This window comes from Schistocerca nitens, chromosome 3 (genome assembly GCF_023898315.1).
Source record: "Schistocerca nitens isolate TAMUIC-IGC-003100 chromosome 3, iqSchNite1.1, whole genome shotgun sequence".
NCBI lineage: Eukaryota > Metazoa > Arthropoda > Insecta > Orthoptera > Acrididae > Schistocerca > Schistocerca nitens.
This window is the reverse complement of record NC_064616.1, coordinates 383,168,636-383,196,122: the sequence shown is the minus strand read 5'-3', so window position 1 is coordinate 383,196,122 and position 27,487 is coordinate 383,168,636. Positions and strand designations below refer to the sequence as shown.

General features: G+C 37.5%; 1 protein-coding gene across 2 annotated transcripts in view; it reads left to right on the top strand.

The window, feature by feature from the left end:
* The window catches only part of LOC126248321 (serine/arginine repetitive matrix protein 2-like), a 255,691-nt gene that overhangs the window by 15,644 nt on the left and 212,560 nt on the right, over positions 1-27,487 (top strand). For both annotated transcript variants that reach the window (XR_007545460.1, XM_049949210.1), the window contains exons 4-6: positions 3,833-3,991; positions 7,135-7,284; positions 19,481-19,618. Coding sequence is in view for 1 of the 2 variants with exons in the window: in XM_049949210.1 (XP_049805167.1) it covers positions 3,833-3,991; positions 7,135-7,284; positions 19,481-19,618 (447 nt within the window). In the remaining variant the exon portion in view is untranslated. The remainder of the gene's footprint in view (positions 1-3,832; positions 3,992-7,134; positions 7,285-19,480; positions 19,619-27,487) is intronic.

Sequence of the window (27,487 nt, the reverse complement as noted above, 5' to 3'; positions counted from 1 at the left end):
GCTGTGTGGATGGATATGTGTGTGTGTGCGCGAGTGGATACCCGTCCTTTTTCCCCCTAAGGTAAGTCTTTCCGCTCCCGGGATTGGAATGACTCCTTACCCTCTCCCTAAAACCCACATCCTTTCGTCTTTCCCTCTCCTTCCCTCTTTCCTGATGAGGCAACAGTTTGTTGCGAAAGCTTGAATTTTGTGTGTATGTTTGTGTTTGTTTGTGTGTCTATCGACCTGCCAGCACTTTCGTTCGGTAAGTCACATCATCTTTGTTTTTAGATATATTTTTCCCACGTGGAATGTTTCCCTCTATTATATACCCATGTGCTGCTTGAAAATGAGCCCTGCTCGCAACTAGTTGTGGAAAATAAAATTACACAGAAAAGAGTAAATTGCAGCACTTGTGAAATACATGTATAAAAATGCATTTTAACCCAGATAGTCCTGAATTATATGTTTTTCAAAATTGATTTATATCTTATCTACATTCATTCACAAGGTTGTAAGGAAGAAAGCAAAAACAACTTTGAGTATTTATTTTTATTTAGTGTTTCCAAAAATGGGTTTCCTTCCAGAAGGACGTCAGGACAATAAGGGAACATGTTTTTAAAGTATATGACATTGCACAATTAACTTGTTTTGATTTTTATACTTTCAAATAAACATAAATAAATTTGAATTATGGGCTAAAACAGCTAATAAATACAAAAAAAACAAAGAAAATAACCTATACACATATTTTATGCACTAGTACGATAAGACAAAAAGCAACAAACATAAAGTGGTTCGTCACATTTTACGCACATAGTAGTAGTTTTTTTGTGGCAACTTCGACATTTCTGTGCTTCCTCTTTTTTGTTATCTCGTCCGTTGGTAATTCAGCAACATAATGTTCTCTTCCGTCAAATCTAGAATCTAGTTTTGCCCTCTTACTAGGATGTCCTCTGCTGGTAGTGACTCTTTTGTTACTTTCAAGAATTGCAGTGACAATTCGACGACGAAATGTCAGATGATCTATGGGTTCTTCATTGTGCTTGTAACGATCCCAGGAATTTTGCTCTGCAATGTGTATAAAATGTGCAGTGATCTGGAAATACCACTTTTTCCCTCTTATAGATCATCTATATATGGATACATTTTGGTTACCTCGATCTATGCCTCCCGTATGAGTATTGTAGGAGTGTAATAAGTTAGGTTGAGGCACGGTAATCCTTTTCTTTTGTTCCCTAGAATATCATGCTACAGAGCGTAGTGGTTGCACTCTGTCAAAATTGGTGGCTACAATAACAACATTGTTGTCATTACAACGTACAATGGAAATCGCGGATGCTGAGTCAGAACAAACTTCATATGATCCTCTGTTTTCTTTTATCATTTTATCTACAGATGATAGAGTAAAATTCTTAACTCTGTTTCCTCTTATTGTTCCTGTTGCTTCCATACCCCTGTCTTTTAGGTCATGTATTAGTTCAACGCTGGTAAAAAGATTATCAAAGTATATTAGATATGGAACATGTGGAAGTAACTGGTCAACATAAGTCATTACCACACCGTACCCCATACCTTTCATTTCATAATCCTTACTACACGTGCCACGTCCTTGGTAGGGTTTGAGCCAAATAATATATCCACCAATTCTCCCTCCACACCAAAATTTGAATCCGCATCGGATTGGTTTCCCTTTTATGAATTGTTTGCACCCGTGACTTCCAAAGTATGGGACCATCGATTCATCGACAGAATGATGCTGCACGTGAGGTGCAAATTGTTTGAATCTATCATTCAGCATACACAGTAATGGGCAGATTTTCCCAAAACGGCCTGAATTATCTAAATTGTTATTGTTGCATACATGCAAATTGGAAAAGATAAAGTCAAATCGAGCTCTGGACATGGCATTTGTTACGAGGTCGTTGTGACCGTCTTTATCTGATTGCCAGTACACCTTTCTGCGTGACACTGTTACATATCCACTTCGCAGAAGTATTGCAATAAACACCAACATCTCATCTTCTGAACAATCACCTAGTCTATTTCTCTTGGCTGCGTACTGATTTGTGTAGGTGACCATCATTTGAAACACTTTGTTATCAAAAAACTGTTGGAAATATTCAAGCAGTGTTCGCCTTTTCTTCATTGCAACTGTGAACATTAGAGGCCATACATGTGTTGGATTAACTATTTCACCACTTTTCCAGTTACATTGCTTGAGATTTAGAACTTTATTCTTCGATAGCCTTGCTGGTTTGTTTGTGGTTGTTGTTGTTATTGTTGCTGTTTTTGTACTGCTGGAGGGTCCTGGAACAACATTAGAGGTAAAGGATTGTTTCCTTGTTACATTCACAGCATTAAAATTGGTAGAAATGGCCAAATCACGAAGCGCAGTAGCATTGAGCTGACTTGCTGGTAATTTTTCTACACTTGGATTTTCTTCAGCACCCGAATCTTCATCTGTTATGTCATCAGTTGAATTTAGAGGAGGGTGTAATGTTACATTCACACCAGTATTAGGTATTTCCTCATCTTTTGATTCTAACAAGTCCAAAAGTTCCATCAGTGTACACTGTTTTCTGTGAATACAAAATGACAACATATTACCCTGACGTCCTTCTGGAAGGACGGTTGAAACCATTATTGAATTACAACTGACGAAAACTTTCAATCGTAATATAAACCCATAAATAATATAGGTTAATTCTTTAATATATTATATGACAAGTTTGAGAATTATTGACACAATATGAAAGAAAATATGCATACCCATCGATGACAAGGTCAGTCAGTTCGTACATGGTAAAATCGGCCCTATTTTCAAGACACAGTTTCTCACTCACTATGAACTACAGCGTCAAACTGACTGTCGCAGCGTGCAACTGACTCTGCCTACGTCATATAACAATGCGTCACAGTCCGGGGTTGCAACAATGCGTTATTCGCAAAAATAAATAATTTCAACAAAGTGACGTTGTCCTTCCAGGAGGACGTCAGGGTTATCTGGGTTAATTTATTGAAGCTGCATAATAGTGTGTACAAAATAAATAAAAAATATTCCCTACCGTTCTCTGGAGCAACATTGCCTCTGAATGTACCCTTAGATAATATGGACAGTGATTGTTGATGATCACTTGTGGTTCTCCACACCATAACAAAATTATCATGATAAATTTGATGATACCAAATATGAACTATGTTGTATTAATACCTACAGCATCATTTTATGGCATCACTGGATTTCAGTGTGATGTGAATTCCATCATGTTGACATCTGATGCACAGACGTGGCCACATACGCATTAAATAGTCTTGGGCTGAGCACCATGGTCCAAAGTGCTTTGAGAGTGTCACAATAGTTGAATGGTGGACGTGATGATGTGTGGCCATAGCTAAACTGCGATTAAATGTATTCTTCATTCAGCCCATTCATGGAGCTACATTGCAATATGAGAATTATTTGCAACACAATAGATACTTTTGCTTTTTTAAGTCACGTTGTTGCCAGAGATGCTTCTGACCGAAAGTTTGTGATATATTCTTGCTTGAAAAAGAGAGAATTGGGTTTGAGGATATGATGTATAGCAACTTTATTTGCATTGTGGTGCCTTCATAAAAAACTATTATTATATTATAACACAGTTGTGTTGATTAATTTGCATTCATTATACTATCAATTCTGGTGAACAGTTTTCTGCTTTGCTGTTCATTCATTCATAGTGCAGCTGTGTGGTCATGCGTAAGATAGCCTTCGAGCTGCAGGTATCGATGACAGTTACTGTTAATATACTACACTTTTTAATTATATTGAATAATTCATTAACTTATTTGAAGTGTTAATCTTTTTCAGAATTACATTTATGGAGGCTCTTCTGACAGTGGAAGTGAAAGTGATGATACTCAAGCAAACTGCCCTATCTGCTTTGTTTCCCTACTAAATCGAGAAGTAGCCACACCGGATTCATGTCAGCACTACTTCTGCTGCCCATGCCTTAAACAGTGGTCTAAGGTAAGTGCATTTCATCTTATTCTGTAAGCTATTAAAGTAATACAAACAAATATGTGCTAATTAACACTTTGTGTGATTGTTGTCGTATGACAGAGGTGCTATATTTCTTTTGTAGGAACTATGGAAAATCATTACAGATGTTTACTTCTCAGCACCTTTTAAGTAATGTAAAAAGTTGTTGCTGAAACACGTTCATACTACCTTCTGTCATTGATTCTGCTATCAAACTAAGATTTTTTTTATTTATTTATTTATTTATTTATTTATTTATTTATTTATTTATTTATTTATTTTTTTTTTTAGCAAGAGTATGGTAATTTGTGGATTATACTGCAACAGTTGAAGTTCACAACATAGATCTTCTGTAACTGTCATGCTCAAATTGTTATAATTCGTATTTAGTGAGAATCTGTCTGAAATAAAAATTTCTTACAACACAATACATAAATAATACAGGGTGGGGCAATAAAAGTGGCCCGGAGAGCAGAGTTCCAAGGTACAAACAAACACAGCAGAGGAAAAGAAATGCTACTAACTTTACTGTAGCAGACATTGAAAGTGACCGCCATTCACCTCTTGGGACTGTTGGTCCCTGGTCAGCAAGTTGCTGAAGGCAGATCAAAGCTGGACTGCTGGAATTGCTGAAAAGTCTCATCCAAAATGTGCTGCTGTTCATGAAGACTATGAGGGTTACTGTAGTGCACCTTAGACATGAGGGCTACCCACACGAAATAATCACACACTGACAAGATCAGGTGACCAGGGTGGCCAGGCTGACCTCTGCTAACAACTCTCTCAGGTGTGAAGATCGTGTAAATATGCTCCAAGGTTCAGCCAGCTGTATGGGCAATTGCTCCATCATATACACATACATTCACATCCACTCATCAGGGCCACCTGTATTTGCCCCACCTTGTACATTAATTACTGGTTTACACTCAAAATACCAACTGTCAAATCTGTGAGTATTTATGTTCTTTAAATGCCAATGCTTTGTAGGGCAAACAAGGCTTTCGTGCTCTTTATATGTTAGTTAAAACTTACAGTAATAGCTCTTACCACAAAATGGTTATTTTGTGATACCTTTATAAGTTCCAGCAGACATTTTTCATGACATGACACTAAATAAAATGGGGCATTTTATGTTTGTGGCATAATGTGCTGAGCTGTTAAACGCCTGTTAGAATAACAAGCAGGTAAAGAAAAAACCAATATGTACATTTCTCTGCGGAAGACATTAATTTTCCAAGCAGTCTATGAGAGGCTGCTTTCTTCTTTTAATACATGAACAACAGTCTGCTTGCAGAATGACAAGATATTGGCCTCATCGCATCACTTAATTGTGACTAATGATGCTCTCAACTGTATTCGAGAATGTAGAAGTCCTGTAAACCATACATGGCAATCATTTTGAGCCAAGATAAGCAATATTCTTATAACATGATCTCTCACCAAACCACAAACTGTTAACCCTATTCATGTTCCAGTGTTCTCATTGGTAGCTCAGTGGTGCATTTAGAATGTGTGTTGGTTAGTTGTGGCCAAAAAGAAGACTAGTTTCTATTTGTTATTGTCTTGTAACACTGTCTCGTGATCTCGCCACTCACAAGACATTCGACCCAAACCTTCCTTTCTGTCCTGTAACAGGTTGGGAATATATTTATAGAATATTTGAAAGTAATTATGGAACCTAAAAGAGAAATTTACTCTACAAAATCACTTAAAAATTATAATGTGAACATAGATTTTTGATGGGTACATAATCAATGGAAATATTTGTTGACACTTTCCTAGAAGGCACTTGCATTGGGAGAAATTAACTGCAGCCTCTGTATTTGAATTGTATCATAACCAAGATAAATAAAAATTCCATATATTTATGTGTAAAAAACTGTTTTTCCTTTAATTTGATCTCATTTAGATTTCCTTTATTGAAAATTAAAAGCAGGAGGAAATTTTGTAAGTACACAGATAAACTAAAAGCATAAAGTATAGCTGTTCCTTCACTTTCACACTACTAGTTGTAGTGAATGTCTCACAGGCATTGTGATGAAGGTTTAGTTGATCTTAAGTGTAGCAACTCTGCATCTTATAGGTGTGTGTGTGTGTGTGTGTGTGTGTGTGTGTGTGGGTGGGTGGGTGGGTGGGTGGGTGGGTGGGGGACACATGCTCTGCAAACCAATTGTGAACAGTTGTGGCTCATGACATCATAGTTTGGGAACATGAAGTCCATGTATGGCTGCAAATGGCCTCCAGGTTACTGAACGTAATCATTTCCAGTCAGTGATCGGTTTAGTTGGACCAGAAGACCCAGTGCATTCCATATGAACACAGCCCACACCCCTATGTAACCAGTGTGCACAATGCCTTGTTGACAACTTGGGTCCATGGCTTTGTGGGGTCTTTTCCACACTCAAACTCTACTGTCTGCTCTTACCAACTGAAATTAGGAATTGTCTGAGCAGGCCATCGTTTTCCAGTCGTGTACAGTCCAACTGATATAGCCATGAGCCCAGGAGAGGCACTGCAGGTGGTGTCTTGCTGTTAGCAAAGGCACTCGCATCAGTTGCCTGCTGCTGCCGTAGCCCATTAACACCATATTTCGTCACACTGTCCTAATAGTGCTCATCATAAATCCCCCATTGATTTCTGTGGTTATTTCACATAGTGTTTTTTGTCTGTTAGCACTAACAGTTCTACGCGAACGGCACTGCCCTTGATCATTAAGTAGGGACCGTTGCCCACTGCATTGTCCATGGTGCGAGGTACTGTGTGAAATTTGGTATTCTCAGCACACTCTGGATGCAGTGGATCTCGGAATATTGAATTCCCTAACGACTTCCAAAATGAAATGTCCTATGTGCCTAGCTCCAACTACCATTCTACATTCAAAGTCTGTCAATTCCCATGGCGAGGCCATAATCACGTATCGTTGTCTTATGACTTTTGTCACCTCAGTGTAATTTGTTTCATTTAGTGTGATACATTTCTCTTCATAATGTTTAAATGCATGTCATGTCTCTTTAGACTTTTTTTTAACCTGTCCTGGTGGATCTTCTCATACCCTATCCCATTTCTTCCCACCACATTCTTCCATTGGTTAAAAGTGTAAAAAACTACTCATGCTAATACCTTTTTTGCAGACTGTAACAACATGTCCAGTTGATCGACGCAAATTTAAGTTAATTCTTGTCAGGAATAATATAGGAGGACAAGTTATTCGTGTAGATCCAGTGGATCCAGTTTCTGTACAGTCATTTAGTGACAATGATGATGATCCCACATTTTGTCAGGTATGCATGAAATTTTAATGTTGTTTTTTAATATATATAATTTTTTCCCCCAAGTCAAGTAACCACACGTTCTCCACAGTAGATGCATTCTATTATCTTTTATTTTGTTTCTTATTGTTAATATTGTCTTTGTAGCACGTAATGTAGTTTAACATACCTTATTGTAGCTATGATAAATAGAGTAGGCTCTTCTTGCCAGGTTTGTGTGTTATGTGTGTTTTGTTTTATATGTGATAATGAACATTGAACAATTCTTGGGGTAATGATTTACTTAATTTACAGTTTGTAGGTGATGTATGCTATCCATCTCTTTGGCAAGTAATGTAAATAATTTTTTGATACCACATATTCTACACTAAAGTGAAAATGATCTTTCAGTCTTCCTGAAGCATTAGCTTCCAATTGCGTAAATAAATTTTTGGTTCACAATAACAATAAATGGAGATTATCCAATCTTAGTGGTTAAAAAACACAATTCTCCCAAAGAAACGAGTAAAACGTCCCCTGTGATTTCATATAAAAATAATGACCTCTATAAAACTTGTAATAAAATCTGAACAGTTACATGTATTTTTGTGAAATATGTTCAGAATTTTCCATTTCATATTAAATCTGTTTACTTTTCTGACCAATAATAACTAGCTTTCTGCATGTTAAATTTGGATTGGGGGGGGGGGGGGGGGGGAGGTGAAGGGAACCCAGGGAGTATATATTGCACAGTGCATGTACTGAGATTTTTCAGTGATTAAACATTGATTAATGTATAATTATAAAAATTAAATGATTGCATAAATGTTGCCCAAATAATTTTAGATGTAGTTCTTTTCTGCAACAAACAGATTTTATTTCTTTTGCAGTAGGATTCCTTCCTTGTGGTCTTTGGGGACTGATGTAGTCATAGGAGCTAAAAAAGTTAAATATCTTACTTTAGTTATGGTAATGTTATTTGTCCCCAGTCAGGTCTGTGGTTTCATTGTTTCTTGTATTCAGTAATATTTTATCAGTGATACTGAAAAACTCTTTCTTCTGTGTTATAACAGTCCTCCTTTCATCCAATTAACAATTAATCATGAGGTCAAAATAATCAGTGCCATTCATGTATTTATTGTATTCCAAAATGCCATTTTTCTAATGCTGTTGTGGGATATCGGAATCATGGTGTTTTCTGTTTGATGTCACATATTAGTATAAATGCTTTCCTGGATAACATGACCGAGCGAGGTGGCGCAGTGGTTAGACACTGGACTCGCATTCGGGAGGACGACGGTTCAATCCCGCGTCCAGCCATCCTGATTTAGGTTTTCCGTGGTTTCCCTAAATCGCTCCAGGCAAATGCTGGGATGGTTCCTTTCAAAGGTCACGGCCTACTTCCTTCCCCGTCCTTCCCTAATCCGATGAGACCGATGACCTCGCTGTCTGGTCTCCTTCCCAAACCAACCAACCAACCTGGATAACATGTTTTAGTTTTTTAATCTCTCTTTTTCACTCTTAACTTTTTGCACATTGGTATACATAAAACACAAGATAGTAATGTAGCTCAGAATTCTATAACATCAAGAATTTTTCTCAACTTTTTTGGTGATACTGTTGAGGGTGGTTGTGAATGTGTCTTCAGTTTACCACAACATACACCATTTTGTGTGTACAGAAATTCATGACATGCCTAATCAATAGATTGTTGAAATTAATTACCAAAGAGGAGTGTGAAGATAAATGTAACTTGATATTATCTGTTAAACAAAAACACCCAAAACAGACTGAGGTGTGTGTGTGTGTGTGTGTGTGTGTGTGTGTGTGTGTGTGTGTGTGTGTGTGTGTGTAAAGACATAAACCAGTCTTTGTTAGATGAATATCTTCTGGCAAAAATGTTGTAACCCCCAAAATTCAATTTTCTTAGGAGAGAAGAGAAACAAGTAAATGAGCAAAATGTTTGTGAATGCTTATTCTGCCATTGTGATAATCAGTTTAAATGAGTTCATTAGTTACTAATGTGCAATAATTTTGACAATGTGAATCTTTAAAATCAAGTTAAGAAAGATGATTGTTGGATTTCCATGCAAAAAGTTGAAAGTCTAACAGAAGTAGCACAGTTTTGCAGGTTACAACGTTTACACCACTGTTTTATAGGTTTTATTCTGCATAAAAATTATGTAACAGAAACCATAATTGCAATTTGCATGACTCATTGTTAGAGCTTCCCATTCTTTAAAATAATTCACTGAACACTAGAACTGTTGTTACAAAATAATGTTTTGGAAAGATTATGCATCACATTGTACTCCACTTTATCTTTAGGCTCGATATTTTTCAGAAATGTTTCTACGTGTCTTGCAGATTAGCTTTCTTTTCGGCAGATGCAGACAGTGGTTCTCCATACAGTCTGCATAGGCTATTCGAGCTAATTATCACAGGCAGAAATGTAATGTTGTTTGTACCCCTGGAAAGTTTTGCTAAGTTTGCGGGGTACTGAGGTTGCAAGTAGCTGTGATTCTTGCGACACTGAAGCACTGTTGGTGAGTCTAAGGATGTCTTCCTTCAAACATAATACATTATTATGCGTTTCGGATACACACTCAGATCAATGAACTCTGCTTGCTGCAAGTGTCAGACCAAAATCCAGTTGTTTGGTCTTACAGCTGCTATTACCTGAACCCATTCAGATGGCTCATACACAAGATAATGATTCTTGTTTTTCTCAATTAGTGTAAAATCTTGATTGCAAGGCAAAAAGCTGTCCCTGGTGATTAGAAATTTTTGCTCCACAGATTTGAAGTATTTGAAGGTCAGCAGATATTGATCCAAAAAAACAGTTTTTCCGTTAATTTTGTGTCCCTTACATCAATGTGACCACAATACTAAAGTTCTTTCTTCACCCGATTTTAGTACTGAAAATTTAGGAGGCAAGAGGTAACGTGTGCTAATCCCTATCAGGCTACATCTGCAACACCTTATTGTCGTGAATGTTATACATTGTTTGACTGTAGGTTGGCAGTTGACATTGATAGAATACTTGCAGAATGGTTAAGGGCAGAACAGTATAGCAGCTGCTGGAGGTCTATGCATATGACAACATAGGTTTTGTTTGTTTTAGTCTTCTCTGTATCATTCTGCAGCGTTGAATATGGCGCTTCAATCCAGAAATGATACAGTTTGCTCTCTTCTTCAATATTCTTTTTTTCTGTTTCATTTTCACTATTAACTAACTGAAAGAACAGTATGTCACAATACCCACATGTGTTTGAATGTGGTAATCCAAAGCGTAAATTGTACTCTCCCCTGAAAATATCTTTGTATGCTCTTTCACTGCATTGTGCAATAGGATTCTCTTCTTTAAAGAGTTAGTAAAGATTATTAACATTCAAATCAGAACTCGGGCAGAGCTTTTCATTCTTATGTCTCAAGCAGTGGCTTTCTTGTTCTGGTAGCTTCTCAATGTGGTTTCTTATCAAGTCCATCAGGTCATCCTACAGTTTGTTAAAATGATTCTCAATGTTTACCTCTTCTGTTTTCAGAGGGCATGCATGCCACATTTTATCTTCTTTTGGAGCATTTGCAGATTTATAGCAGTGATTCTATATACCATGCACAAGGGTTTTTGATGTACATTAATTTGTTCTGCTTTTTTTGTCAAAAAGTACTTAAGTGTGCAGTGTATGCACAAAATGGCCTCCTGAGTCTTTCTATGTTTGATATCTGTTATTCCAGTGCATGACGAAGCTAAATGTCTTGTTTGATTATTATATTCGAAATTGTAGAATTCTTCAAACTGCATTTTGTTATCCTCCAAACTTACACTTCTACTCTGGTATTTACACTTATGGGTAGTAATTTGTAAAGATGGCGAAACATATTTATGAGGAAAGTTAATTATAATGCAGAAGATGATAAAGGCTTAGTTACACATTAAAATATAAAGTATGTAATTAATTGTATGAGTCTCCCACTAAACATTGACTTCATTTCGCTAGATTGGCCTACAACATTTTTGCGCGCACTTGTTGTGTAGGGATTCTTCCAGGCTGTGGTTTTTTGTTGAGAGTCACATATGATTACACTGAATTCCATTTGTATTTCTACTCACTCCTTGTCCATTTAGTATATTTAATTTTGCATTTCCATTCTCTGTTTATGTCTTTGCACATACTCTGAAGTAGCAACACATGACTTTCCTCCTCCATTGTTACAATGTTTGTGAATCCAACTGACCTGCAGCAAAATTACAATAAAAGAAAAAAAGTCGTTCGTTGTATGTATTTGGCAACGTACCTTCATACATTCTTCACTTTTACAATGTACAGTGTTTGTACGTGGAAACTCAGCGTTCTAGAAAAGTGAAGGTTACAGCGTTTTTGCCGGTGGGTATTCAGTTGAGGAATAACTTTTGGCAGAAAAAAATTGTTTTATTTTATGGCCAGTTCAATCACCATTTTTGCCAGTTTTGGTGATGTTTAATGATTACTTATTTTACTTTTTTTTACTTTTATCCTTTTTTCTTTGCATTCCAGTGTTAAGTTTTTTTAAATGTCCGTTATTTGCACTACATTTATTAAATATTACATATCACATTTATTTGCCCTACTAAAAAGAATTAAAGTAAGTTAAATTGAATAATTAAAACAAATAACCATAAAGCCAAATAGTTTTTCAACCAAACAGCGTTTAAAGTTTTTCAGATAAAAGCATGCTCATAATCTCAAATTTCTCTTCTTCTTTACTATGAGGCCTGCAGCATATATTATGTCACAGTAGGACATCATACAGGGAATTAGTTTACTAATTAAATTTCTACTTTGAGAGATTTTGTCAGTGACCCATCAACATGTGGAAAAATGGCATGTTGTTGTCTATTTGCACATAGAAGCTTACTGTGTTCATTGCTACAACACAGATTGCCAAATTGTGTTACTTGAAAATGTTTGACATTGTTAGCATCAAAAATTGCTTTTCCACTAAACTCTGAAGGGAATTCCGAATATTGACATTACTGGTCTTGGCATAGTACATAAAGGGCTCTTGACATTGTCACTATTGATGGGATTCATTTTGCTTGTCCTAGGATTCATGCAAGAATGTAGGGCTGTGAACAGAGACTTAGGTGACTGTACAATTGTAAGAGCTGTCAATGTAGGCTGAAGGTGCAGTCCAGTTGTTTCAGTGTTCCTTCACCTCTTTACAGTTCTTTCTTATTTAATCTAGTTTGTCTCATAACCACATTAGTGAAGCTTTCTTCCGGCTTTTTAAACTTTGAATACAGTTTGAGTGAAGTTGGATATATTTTTAATAAAGTAAGTACGTGGCCATGTTAATCAGCTCAGTAACATGTTCTTGAAAAACACAGCCTCCGAGTGAGTTGAATTTATGTTTACATATGAAGGTGAATTTATGTGTGTGTGCTGAAAAGTAATGACTCCAAATTTTTTATTCTGTCCTTTATATCGGTTGAGATATCACATGTCATGTGTATTACTCAGTTGACTTCCACGCTTCACTGATGCAAGTTGCAACACTCTGCCGCTGGAGTGACCCAAATTGTGGCTTGTAACATGGCAGTGTGTAATGTAACCATGTTGTGTGTGAGAAACTGGAAGCATGAATTTGAACAGTTCATCCACACATGGAGCACCCTATACGACAGTGCGACAATGCCAGACTGCACATGAGCACTGCGACATCTGGAACAATCAGATGCTTTGGGTTCACTGTCATCAATCACCCTCCTTACAGTCCCGACTTGGCCCCATCTGATTTTCATCTGTTTCCAAAACTTTAAGAACACCTTCAAGGACTTCAATTTAATAGTGGTAAAGTATTGCAAGCAGGTGTGAGGTTGTGGCTCCATCAAAACAAAGTCAGACATTCTTCAATGATGCTATCAACAAACTGGTCTCTCATTGGGAGAAATGTGTTTGTCACCAAGGAGACTGTGGAAGAATTAATAAGTAGACATGAGAATAAAGATGTAGCATGTTAATAAAGTTTGTTTTATTTAAAAAGCTTTAAGAGTTTTCACATAAAATTTCGGAGGCATTACTTTTCAGCACACCCTTGCACATGTCTAATGTTTGCATTTGATAGTTGCCTTGTGTCATAACTGTGGAAGAATTGTAGTGTTTCTTAAAAGTGTGTCCCATCCTCTCACTCAGAAATTCCAAGTACAAATTTTTCTTCTTTCTGGTGATCAGAAAGGTAGTCTTTCATATTAATTATTGCAGTGTTCAGCTTCAAAAGTTCCTTTGCACTTGTATTCAATTTGGCTACACAGCACAGATTACTCTGCTGACTTCACGTATCTGTTCGAATAACTCAGAAAAACACAACTGGGTCAATCATCAAAATTATGTCATAAAATGGAATCAACAACTCAGCTGAGCACCCAAAAGCACACATTGAGAGAACCTCAGAGATCACATCACGTCAACCACATCACATCACTTCCCTCTACGTGGAGGAGATATGCCACAGTGTATGGAAGTTGGATAAATTCTGCCAAAAGAAAGGTTGACCTCCTGGTATGTTGACCTTCCTAACAAGGTGTTGAGATAATGAGATAAAGATGTTGTACCTGTGTTTGCCAGTATCAAAATATCCCATCAACAGACCAGCAGCCAATAGGATCATGCACTGTACAAGCCTAGCTCAATGGAGACAGACAGACAGACAGAGAGAGAGAGAGAGAGAGAGTGGGTAGTGAGTTACGTGCAGACTACACACTATAAATTCATGGGAATGCTTTGACAACACACAAGCAGAGTCAGTGAGCAAATAACTCGTGAGAATGCTGTCAGGTTATGTCTTTGTCAATTGCCAATATGTCAACAGGTGCACACCCTGTCATTTCAAAGAAACAAATGCAGTGAGAGATGCAAAGAAATTTAAACTTTGGTATGCAGAGTGTATCTGAAAGACACACACACACACACACACACACACACACACACACACTTACTTCAAACACTAGCTCCACCACCAAACCAAAGGTGACCATCAGAAGTTATTTATTGTGAATATTAATAACAGATGGGTAAGGTAGCATTAACTCGGTCCCTCTGTTGTTTGATCAAGGAGGCAGCAGAAGTCCATGCATAGTTTAAGCAAAGCTTCCATCTCTATAAGGTCACTTGCTAATTAAAGTCTACTGCTTCCTTGATAACACTAACATCAATATTTGGAAGCGCATTCCAGATTCTCCATGTTGTTATTTTCCATAGGATGCCAATACTGAGTCAATGTTCTGACGTAGCAGATTTGCTGGGCCACTGCATCTTTGATGCTTATGCTCAATACGTCAGCCATGGTCCTGATGCTGTGACCAGTATATGCCATGCCATAACTGCAAGAAATACAATGAACCACTGCCTTATGCAAACCAAGATATCCCATATGGATGCTAGAAGGGCACTAATCTTAGATGTTCATCAGAAAACACATTTCACATCATATTTATGCAGAATACCACCAATCTTGTTAGAAATGCTATTTGTGTAAGGGAAAAAGGCCTTACACTTTGGTGCCACCTTGTTATTCTCGTCACTCAACTGTGCATTGTAACTCCACCTGTCTGTTCATAGAATAAAAAAAAGTGGAGATCACCACATGTCGAAATAGATTCATTAATTTAACACTGAGTCCAACCTCAGTTAACCATAATAAATTAGACAGAGGAACATGAGTGAAGAGAGAAACCACATCAAACATTACTAAAATATCGGAGTCATTCAAAGGCAGTCCATCTAATCAACATAAGAAATCCATGGAGATCTCTATGTGATGCACACACCGACCTACTAGTGGCCTTAGAGTAGCAAGGTGTTTGGCTACACAGTATCTCGGACCACCAATATTACTGGTAATAGGTCCAAGATGGCCCCCTTCCGTTTGGATCTTGAGGAGGATACTCTGGATCAGATAGTAAATACTGCATCTGTCAAACATAATTCTTAAAATCTCTGAGTACGTGTTTGTCTTCAATACTATAAAGCATATCTCCTCTACTGCAAGCTTTTTAGTTTCCATGTTTTTGGAGGAAGTAGTATGGAGCAAAAATGGAAAAAAGTCCAGTAAATATTGTCTCTAAAATTCATATTTTAAGGAATATAGACACTTGTTCTGTAAAAGATAGATTTTTCACAGTAGCAAAAATGAACACTTGCTCATAACGTTTAAGACATGCATTGAAACCCATATTTACTGCATATTTTCTTCTCGTGTTTGTCCAAACTACCACTTCTGAAAGTTGCGTACACTACAATCTTAGCAACAACAATAGTAGGACATGTATTCCATCGTCAGAGGTATTGCAACTATTTTCACTTATAACTTTTGATTTTGTGGTTTCTGTACCAGGGCCCCATTGCTGTGATTGATACATTTACTCTTCTCCATCATACCTGAAAGTTTGTAGCATGATAGAGAAATCACCCTGTAATAGACAGAGAGAGCCTCACCAGGAAACTGCAACACCTATGACTAGTGTTTCAAAGAAATCAGTACTCAGATTGTGAAATTGACCAGGTGTTGCAGTTAAAATTGGGAAAGTCTAAGACTTAGAAAGTGTTACTTGCCTTACGCTGGCACAATCTCCGGAAAGCTAAGTAGAATCCTACGGAAACGTGCCAACCATTACATTTTTATCATTTCAACAACAGTAAAAAGCCTTCTTTGTGACATTAAAAACAATCTAAATCTCCAAAAGTCAGGTATGTATGACATTCTATGCGAATTTGACATGTCTAACTTGTAGCAGACTATTAGAACAGTCAAGGAGAGAAGCAAAGAACACTAGCGACACGCGAATCTAAAATAACCAATCAATCAGCTATAACTGAACACTTCTTCAAATATAAGTGTGAAATGGTAGTATAATGAGACCAGTATCACGGTGCACACACCAAGTTTTGAGGGCAGCATAATTGAGGAGTCTATCGAAAGATATATCTTGGAGCACCTGGGATGAAGGTTTCAATTTAAACAAGGCTTGTGCTCCAGCACTCAACTTATTAAAGATGTCACTGGCCATCCCCATCCACCGAGCGAGGTGGCGCAGTGGTTAGACACTGGACTCGCATTCGGGAGGACGACGGTTCAATCCACGTTCGGCCATCCTGATTTAGGTTTTCCGTGATTTCCCTAAATCGCTCCAGGCAAATGCCGGGATGGTTCCTTTCAAAGGGCACGGCCGTCTTCCTTCCCCGTCCTTTCCTAATCCGATGAGACCGATGACCTCGCTGTCTGGTCTCCTTCCCCAAAACCAACCAACTCCTTCCACCTTTCTGCAATCCCTTCTTTGCTTAGAACTCGTTTTCCGACTGAGGTCTTGATATTCATCCCCATCCACTCAAGCTCAGGAACACTGAGTGAATGTGCGTTTCACAGAAAATCAGTGCCACCTCTGAAAAACCAATGAGCATTGAAGAGTATATGAGACACCAGGAGTTGAGTGCCGGCTATAAATGGTGGTGCTCCATCACTATAGTTCAGTCTGGTTGGAGTCCAGGCAACAAGTGCACATAACAGCACAAGTCGCAGCACCTAAGGAGTATGACTGGGTCAGTCGAAATATTGTGCATAAAAAGGAATCAAGAAATTGGCTACATATTCGAACGCGCACAAGTAAACAGTCATGCTGAGAAAACTTGAGAGATGCAGTATAAAGGATGATTCTCATCTAACAGCAGAAAGTCTATCAAATGTGGTTGGTTCACACTACATGCCAACAACTTTGTCATATCGCAAGAAATTAGTGTCAAGTTTACTTAACTTTTGTCAAATGCTGGCAAACAGTTCTTTACATGGCAAACTAACTGCTATGACTGTGACTATTCACCTGACCAAGGTCGAATTTAAACATTAAATGATCATCAGTGATCAGTATTAGTCAGTTGCTGTGCTTAGAAGAAGAGGCCAGGCCCTGCAACCCAGTGATTTCAACGAGCTTCTGTATACTGCACTGCTTGACAATTGCTTGGGAACAGAGACACTGTTGGACAGGAGTAATCACAGGCAATGATGGATGGTGTGAAACACAGTACATACATAATTGACACAGGTCAAAATCCCAACATAAAGGTCGGTATCAGACTCATAGTAAGGAATATCCGCACCTCGGGTACTAATGCACATTTTGCACATATTATACACACTGACTTGCAAACTGTTGAGATTTAGGGGATATTATCCCACTCCTCTCTAAAGGCAGTTTTGAGTTCTTGTACGGTTCGGGGAAGGGGTATTTGTGGGGAAATACATGTGCCAAAAACATACCAGGCATACTCTATAGGGTTTAGTTCCAAGGAGTAAGCAGGCCATTCCATACATTCAACCTTTTAACTTCCAGTGTTTCCAACACCTCAGTGGTCCTGTATTGGAGGTCGGGACGTACTGTACTCCTAAACAGACGAACGTGATTCAGAATAATCTCCCTGCAATGTCACTGTGCTGTAATGATATCTCACGCAAAGATATGCGGCAGTGTTCGGCCATTGTGTGTAATGCCTGTCCACACCATAAACCTAGGCCATACCAATGACATTTATGAACATATTCCTCTGTCTCCATACTAACTGGAGGCCAGAATTACTTGCCACAGTGAAGCTGGATTCATAGGAGAATGTCGCTCTGGAGCACTGTCGCTGACGCTCTACACTAATGGACTCTATCTCAACGACGGCGTGGTTGAAGTGGGATGCATTTAACAGGCTATAGAACATGTGAACCTGTCTGATTTAATTGCTTTGAAATGGTTCTGTTAGAGGCATGTGTACCGGTAGTGGTTGCAAGGTCCGCAGCAGGTGGACTGAGATGTGTCTCCGTTTTCCCCACTAGGTCTATGTATTAATCTTCTCATGGTATTGTGGTCCGTATATGACTGCTAACATGCTTTTGTGTAGCATTGCCACCTTCAGTGACCTTTTTTTATAGTGAGATTATACTTTCGGGTGAACTCTTTACTGTGGCCACAATAGTGACACATTGACTGGCTTCGAGCTGCCCAGCTGCTCATTCACGAATCTAAGCATGCAAATGATGTCTTTCAGACAGATTGCCATATGATGGAGAAGGTGGCATAAATCTATTCCATAAAAACCTTCATCAAACACCATACTGCATGAACTGTCGTATGCATGCAGAATGTTTATGCAAAGGATTTGCTGCAGTTAACATGTCCTGCCACAGTTAACATGTCCTGCCATCTACATTTCCTTTTATTGTCATTGGTCAGGTGTTCCGTAGTATTTGTTGGTTGATCCAAAACAATTGGCAGTTATTCCATAACAGTTGTAAAGCAGTAAGATGGGCCCACTCGAAAGTAAATTGTTTGAAAGGGTTCAGGTCACTGTGCTTCTGTATGTACAAGAGGTTAAATATAATGAACAGGATTCATTGTTAAACAAGTAGACTATTAGAATGTCGAAACTAAGGAAATTGTATTGATACATAGCACTCTCATAACCTGACAGTTTTCAAGAAATTGAAGTCGAGTATTGATTTTGATCTGTCTGGAGGAGGGTGGCACTTGCTAAGAAGTAAAAAAAACATTACAGTAAGTGCAGTTCGAACCCACCTGGACAGAAGTTGACCGAGATCCTAACGTAGTCTTTATACCACTGAGCAATCACTACCTAGAAAGTGCTTTCCTCCAAAAGTATATGTGCAACAAATTGAAAACACAAATTCTTTGATTCCTCAAAAACTATTAGGTTGCAGACGTGTTATGTATAATAAAAATTTCCATGTTTTCTAGTGTTTTAATGATTCCAGTTGTTCACTGTGCCCCAGTTATTGACCTTTTTTTCCGAAAATGGAAGTATAGTGACATTAATGGTTTCACAAGTGGTAATTTACAGTGGTCCGTTACTAGTATGTCAAAGTTAATTGAAGTCAGTTGGCTGCAGGCTCTGTTTGCTCTTTATTGAATCAACATTTTTATGCAGAAATGGTGACAGTGCAAAATTTTACAGCATTTTGTTACAAAAGTGCGATTTCATTCTGTATGAAGTAGTCAGATGTTGAATACAGTATAGAAAATTTCATTACTCTCTTAAATGGTGTACATAATATGCATTTCTTTTTAGAATTTATAAACAAAAATTTAAAAGTTGTCTGAAATATTTATTTTCCCAGCAGAATATAAATTATCACCGCACACAAATTCTCTTAATGTAATGTCATTTCAATAAAAGATGTTTCTTTGTTGAAGGTGTGCCACCAAAGAGACAGAGAGGACAGAATGTTACTTTGTGATTATTGTGATAGTGGGTTTCATCTGGAGTGCCTTAACCCACCCCTGGAGGCAGTTCCTGATGGCGATTGGTTCTGTTCTAGATGCCAGTTGCTGGTAAAAATGCTCAAGTATTAATTCTTTTAGAAATTAAGTGAATTCAAAATATTAAATGACTTGGGCTGTATAAGCATTGTCATTCTTGTTTCTTACATGTTGACATTGACAGTTACATTTGGCTCTTTTTGCTGTTAACTTTTAGATACCACACATGGTCGGAATCACATACTTGTGATTATGTGACATTATACAAGATACTGTGCTGCATTATTGTATTTATTTTGTTAAGGACTGTAACAGTGTATCATATTAGAAAGCTTGGGACATCCGTGACATAATTCAGATCGTCACTTTGCCTGGATATTTATTTCCTCATACAGTGAAACCCTGCTTTTACACTTTTCAAGGGGCTTCAAAAAATAGTGCAAAATGTGGTAAAATGTAAAATTTGGGAAATAACGTTTTAAGCTGTAAAAGCTATGTATAGGATACCCTCTTGCATTTTCACACTTTATGTGTGATATATGTACATAACAGGCATCAAAAGATCTATCAGGGAGTTGTTTATTATCTAATAAAAACCACTGATGTAAGTGGAACTGATAACTGTCTGGAAAGTAAGAACATTTGACTCAGTTTCATATGTCATAATCAATGTCTTTGAAAGCTGTCATTCATTAATTAAATAATGAAATACTGCACTAGTTACCTTCTTTTTTTTTTTTTGGAAGGCCACGTTCTGAGAATTTTTTCTCATTGTCAAGTGCAAATAATGTAGGTAAGTATTTTGTGCTGTGTTTGCGTGTGTTGCTCTGCATCTCCCCTGTAGTCGTCTTTTTGAGGTTATCAGGTATTGTGGCTCTTCAGTTATGTAGACAACCACACACACACACACAAAATCTATCACTCACATTATAAAAAAAAAAGTAAATACAGCACTTGACAACAAGAATAAGTTCTCAAAACACATTATGCTCAGCATGAAAAAATTAGACAACTGGTGCTGTGTTTATTCTAAAAGTGTAAAAACATTTGAGCAGTGCAAAAGTGAATGACAGTGTCAACTAGCGCTACAAGTGGCCAAACGCCGAAACACGCTAAATATGGTTTGACGAAGGTGTCACGATGATTACAATAATTACGAAAATGCATTTGCACAGTAGAGACAGTTTGGCAACGGTTGTGATCAGTCATAATACTTTTATTCAAACGAACCTAGTTACTTCTATCAGCCACAATGCCAAATAGAGCTTGGGCAGCAGCAGGAGGTACAGCATGAATTGTTTCAATTGTTGCACGTTTACCGCTTCAAAACAGCTGAGTGTGGCGCTCTGGTTAAAGAAACTTAACTACGTAATATTTATAAACCCTACTGGATGGCCAACATCATGCCGGCGTTATTTTTTTCTCCACGAACGCTTTTTCGTTAATGCATAAATCACGGGAAAATTATAATTGGTAAAAAGATCTTTCTTAACAGCATTGATAATATGTTTAGTGTGATTTTGCTCAAACATGGAAACATTCTTATTTTCACACTGGTCACCTTGTGAGTTTCATGTGTAGCCCACATTGTGTTTAGTATACACAATACAACTTTCAAATAACTGAAGGAGCACTTCTCCTTTGGCAGTTCATTCTCCTGTCCCATACTCTTCAAAGCTATGCCTTGTCTTTCTAGCTTATATAATTAATTTACCCACTCTTACTTTAAGCAGAAGTTTTTTCATCAAAGTGATTTGTATTTGAATCTGTATTTTTAAATGTAGTGTGTGCCTCAGACTGTTAGCTGATGTCCTACTAACCTCTTTGCTCTCACTTGTGTAGTCACGTCACACCATTCAACCAGGTTCTTAAACTTGTGCTGTTTGATTGAATATGAACCTAGGTCCTCCTTGCACCCTAAGCAGAAATCATACCCCAAGACCAACGAGCCGTCTGACAACATGAATGCAACATATTCCAGTGCAGTCCCTCCTTCAGAATCTTCCATTAGTATTCTCATAATATAAATTAATGTTGCAGAGCCTGATGTAATAACAGTATGACAGTAAATAAAGGAAGCAGTTCTAGTGTTTAGCCGAATAAGTTTCATGCCCAAGCACAAAGTTGTGGGGGACTTGAGTTGTATCTTTCAGAAAGCTCAGCTACGGGTCATGCCATTCATGACATTAATATACTGTAGAACCCACTTCAGTAATTAATGTCATGTCCTTACCAGTTTCTATAGTGTGAACAATGGTCAATGTGTAGCATTTGGAACAATCAGTGTTGTTTCTAGACAGCTCTTCACAATTTTCAATGGAATTATTATGCTAGCTCCTCATTTCAACCTCGGAAAGCTTCAGTGATGGCACAAAAAGTCTGATACCCAGAATTACAGTAAAACTCGTTTTAATGAATCTCTGGGTATCCATTTTTACGTTTAATGGGTGTTTTCATTAATTAATAGTTTAGTTCAAGCATTCTACAGTTAGCTTTAGTAAATCATAAAATGTACATTAGTGCCACAAACGTTTCATGGGACTCTATAGGCATTCATTTTAAAGTCACATATAAAATCAACAACTTTTTTATGAATTTAAAACTAATGGCACATACAAATGTGATTACACAAGGAGGAAAGATTCACAAATATTGGTATTTATTTCTTGGAAAATCAAAATGTAGTTTTCCAGGACTAAGCAAGGTGACACAGTGGTTAGCACACAGGTCTCACATTCAGGGGGACAATGGCTTAAATCTGCATCCAGCCATCCTCATTTAGATCTTCCAGTATTTCCCTAAATTGTTCCAGGCAAATGCTGAAATTATTCTTCTGGAAGGCACGTCCAATTTCCTTCTCTATTCTGGAAACAGTCCGAGTTTGTGCTCTGTCTCTTATGACCACGATGTAGGCAGGCTGTCAAATCCTGATCTTTTTTCCCCTCTTGCTGCCTGCATAGTGTACTAACAAGAGTTATAGTTCACCGATAGTGGCGAGAACTGACTCATCTACATAGTTTGTGTGATAAAGTTCTTGATTATCAGCAACAAAAGTTAGTATGGGTGAATCCTTTGTCTCTTCCTCTTCATCATATTCACCAGAACCTTCATCCAGTTCTACTTGGTTGTTTACTAAAGCATCACACAGTTCATTTATACATGTCTTGTGTGCAGAAGGCAGGATGTCATCACAACAGCAGCTTGAAGACCTGAAATGTCACTCTTGCTGGAATATCTGTGACAGCATTCCATTCTTCTTTAGGGAAATCATCTTCAACTTCTGCAGCAACTAATACTGACTACTGGAAACAAATGTTTGTAAACAGTTTAACACAATCTGTTATGTTGCAGCATTCTAGGCAGCAACAAACATATGCATAGCCTGTAAAATGTTCGTTCTCATTACAGCCTTTATTTTAAGCAATGAATTAATTTTGCATAACAGGCATTCAGTATTTAGCTTTCACAGAATGGTGTGCACCCAAGTCTAGAGGCTGCGGATGACTTGTGCAATTCACAGGAGGATACACAACATTAACATTTCTGATGAATGCCACTACCTTGGAGTGTGCAGGGAGCCAGTTAATAATAAGAATGAGCTTTCTTACTTCTGTGCCTGTCTAGGTATCTAAACTCTCACAAAAAACTTTATAAAAATTTCAGCTATTATCCAAGCATTGCTATTACAATCATTGTTGCACGGTTGTATTTTTATGTTTATGAAACACATGGGTGCTTTAAATTTTCCAATTATTAATAGAGATAACTTTCACTGCCACAGCTATTAATTACAGCAATGCAATTACTCTTTATTTTCTGTTACTGTCCCTGTAACATAACAGAACATGTTGTTGAGGGACATAAATTATAAAAGACACCAGTTGCATCAGTGTTGAATATGGTCCTGGGCTCATATGCATGTATCAGCTGTGGTAAAATTTTCTACTTCTAATGTTCAACACTTTCCACATCTACTGCCTCACTTTCTCCATTTAAATTTTGGTGAGGGAAAGTATGATGATTGTTGAAGTGGGGTTATGATGTTTTTTGAAGTGACCCAGCCAGTCATTTGGTGCACAGAAATATTCAATCCCGAGCTTCAGGATGATTTCTTGGGCCTTCTTTTGCAATAAATTGATACCTATAGGAACGTTTGTACTTCTTATTTCATAATGGATGGGCGGTTTCTAAGCCCTTAAACAATGAAGCATCACTTTTCTTCCTATTTATTGCAGAAAAACTATGAGTTTCAGCAGTCGGGAAGGCCTCCTGAGGCAAATCCTGTTTCTTTGCCATGTCAGAGAATGTAACACTACACTTGTCTGAGCTATCATTAATAATCATCAGCTTCTGCTGAATCTTACGCTTTCACCTTTTGGTAGGAGTAACTACTCAAAACGTAGGCACTTTTCAAAATATAGAATCCAATGCTTTGGTAAACGATATAAGATTAGTTTGCGCACGTTTGGGCCTAATGGTATCTTCTTCTGTGATGTAAAATGACATGACGTACATGCAGAAATCAACACTTCAATGTTCGCATTTTCATTGGTTTGTTATCTTTCTCCATTTAGACATTATTGCCCAAAAGAAAAATGATGGAAATTTTAACTCAACTTCCCATCTTAGTTCTAATAAGAAAGTCCCACATTTTAAGCCTAAAAGTGGAAAGACTTAATGTACTAATGATTTTAAAAATGTAACTATAGTATCCGGTGACATAAATTGACTGGAGACCATCAACTGATCAATGTACTAATTGGGAGGCAGTTTGAAATTATCAACCAAAAACTGTGGCCTACCTATTGACAACAAGATTGAATTGTGAGTTAATAACATTACACTGTTAGCAATTTACTGTAACTCATTCAAGAAATGAAAGGAAAAGCCACAAACTCTTGGCTTAAGTCTCATGTTAGGAATTTTGGGTTAACAGTGTGCAAACTGATTAATATTTATTCCTCAAAATAAATATTTTTGTTAAAGCAGATTCTGATAGAACCAGACTAAAGTAACATTGTCCTTATGGCAGTTCCACATGGACAGATGCAGATATTTGTTGAAAGTGGGCATTCCTTCAGAGTAGGTTTGCTTGTATGGGATTGTACTGTACATTACTTGCTGACATGTATCACACATCTATTTACCATTGGGGATTGAAGTCATTTAAGTTCCGATTGCTGTTAATGGTGTAGAGAGAAATAAACACTGCACTATGCTCTAAATGGTATTTGGATAATGTTATTGCATATTTACGTGTGCTATCTTGATGTAGGAAATTCTGTGTCAGGTCTTTTACACAAGAAGTGAGCTGAAATAAGTATTTTGGTCTCTCAACTTCTCTCACCATGATTGATTAATGGTGTGCTTTCGAGTATACAGCCGAGTTGTTATACTCCATATACATAAATGATCTGATGGAGAGGGTGAGCAGCAGTCTGTGGCTCTTAGCTGATGGCACTGTGGTGTACAGGCGAGTGTTGTCATTGAGTGAATGCAGGAGGATACAAGATGATGTAGACAAAAGTTTTAGTTGATGTGGTGAATGGCATCTTGCTCCAAATGTAAAAAAAAAATGTAATTTAATGCAGACTGATAGGAAAAAACAATCTCTTATGTTCGAATACAGTGTTAGTAATGAGCTGCTTGACACAGTCACATCAATTAAATATTGAGGCGTAACACTGCAAATCGATAGGAAATGGGCATGTGAGGATTGTAGTAAGGAAGGCGAATGGTTGACTTTATTTTTTTTATTTATTTTATTTATTTATTTATTTAATTTATTTATTGGGAGAGTCTTAGGAACATATGGGTCATTTGTAAATGAGATCATGTATAGAATGCTAGTGTGACCCATTCTTGAGTACTGCTAAAGTGTCTTGGGTTTCTACCTGGTCGGATTAAAGGAAGACATGAAAGCAATTCAGAAGCGGACTGCTAAATTTGTAACTGGTAGGTTCATTCAGCATGTATTATGGAGTTGCTTTGTGAACTCAAATGGGAATTCCTGGAGAGATGATATTCTTTTCATGACACACTATTTTAAAAATTTAGAAAACCAACATTTGAATTTGACTGCAGAACAATTTTACTGCTGCCAACATATATTTAGCATAATGATCACAAAGATAAGAGAAATTATGGTTTATACAGAAGCATATAGACAGTACCCTCCCCCCCCCCCCCCCCTCCGCTCTGTTTGTGAGTGGAAGAGGGAAGGAAATGACCAGTAGTGGTACAGGGAACCCTCCGCCATGCACCATATGGTGGAGTATGTATATAGATGTAAATTTAGATGTTTTTATTCCATTTTATGCACAATATTTTGGTGACTGATCAAGCCATCATCTTCAGGTGCTACAAGCTGCATTATGCGTATTTACTGCCTGGACTCCAACAAGATTATGATGTATTTATTGTTGATGTTATGCTGCTATTTATAGCTGAATTCGACTCCCAGTGCCTTCTACACCCTTTGATGCCCGTCTGTTTTTCAGAGCCTGTGTCATTGTGTTGTGAAATGCTCAGTCTGTCAGTGTTTTCCAGCTTAGGTGGATGAAATGGCCAGTGAGAATTTAATTAGCTTTGTTTAAATTGACATCTCCATCATGTTTTATTAGGTTCTTCTCTTTGTAGCAGGTGGTGTGAGTTGAATTGTGCTATAAACAGCATTTCAATGCCAGTATTAGTTCACAGTGTGTTTGGAGTTCAGACTGTGAGTACACATAACAACACAGCTCTCAGCACGCAGAGAAGACAACTGTGTCGGTTGTTGAAATAATGTTCATAAAATGGAATGAACAGCTCAGTAGTATAGCGAAAAGCACGCCATTATATAAGAATTACTTGTGAAACCTATTTAAACATTCCAGAAATTGTATTTACTTGAATATATATTGTCTATTGCACTATGATCTCAAAACTGCCACTCATACACCCATATTTGGACAGCTGTAGGCTATTTTGTGCCATTTCCAACTGTCTGTCTGTTTGCTGGAATACAAGACGCAAGGCTTAAGTTATGAAACTTTTACAGTAATTTTATATTTTATTCTACATAGCCAATAAAAGTTTGTTAGAATCCTCAGATATTTCAAAGACCAGAACTGCAAGGTTTTTAGTATCAATGTCATTTTGCAAACTTAGAAACTATCTTTTTCAGTCATCCATGTAGGTCATTTGATTACTGACAGACTGTTTCTTCAACTTCTAATTAAGGTTTCATTCATCAACAGTTTTAAAAGACTGGAGTTAGGTCCACCACTGTGTGAGTTTATAGTGTCTGCTTTTAAGCTGGACATCCCAGATTATGACAAAAGATGCTGAGTGGATCTTAGTTCATTCTTCCCATGGAGGAAAACTCTGATTCAACCATAATTTACCTGCTGCAGTAACACACACAAACAGCTCAACTGTGAAGGTAGACAATATATTCTGGGAAAGATGCGAGGGGAAATGCTACTCCAAATTTTGTTTTCATTGATGAACTATAACGCATTCTTCAGTGCCAACTTTTGCATTCCACATTGCACATTGGCTATTGAGGTCACATGCAGATTTATTTTGAAGAATTTGGAAGGTAGTGCTCAGCAAACAAAAATTGCGCTCCAGCAAGCCAGAGATTTCCCAATACGCCAAAGTGCTCAGTACAGTGTTGACATTGCTCGAACAATCACATGATATTGACTCGCGTGGTGCTAGTGAAAGAGAAACTATGAACTAGCCATTATGGCAGTCTATTTCTCTGATTAAAATTTGACATTTTTGTAAAATGTGGAAGGAAGCAGCATTAAATTCTGTCATCTTACAAACTGTTGTTGTATTTGTACAGATTTGCAATAAAAAGTTTTCATTCATGTATGGATACGGATTTTTAAGTAAATGTAACATTTTGTCTTTCAAAAAACATTTGTTTATTCAGAACCCAGACCAGTATTT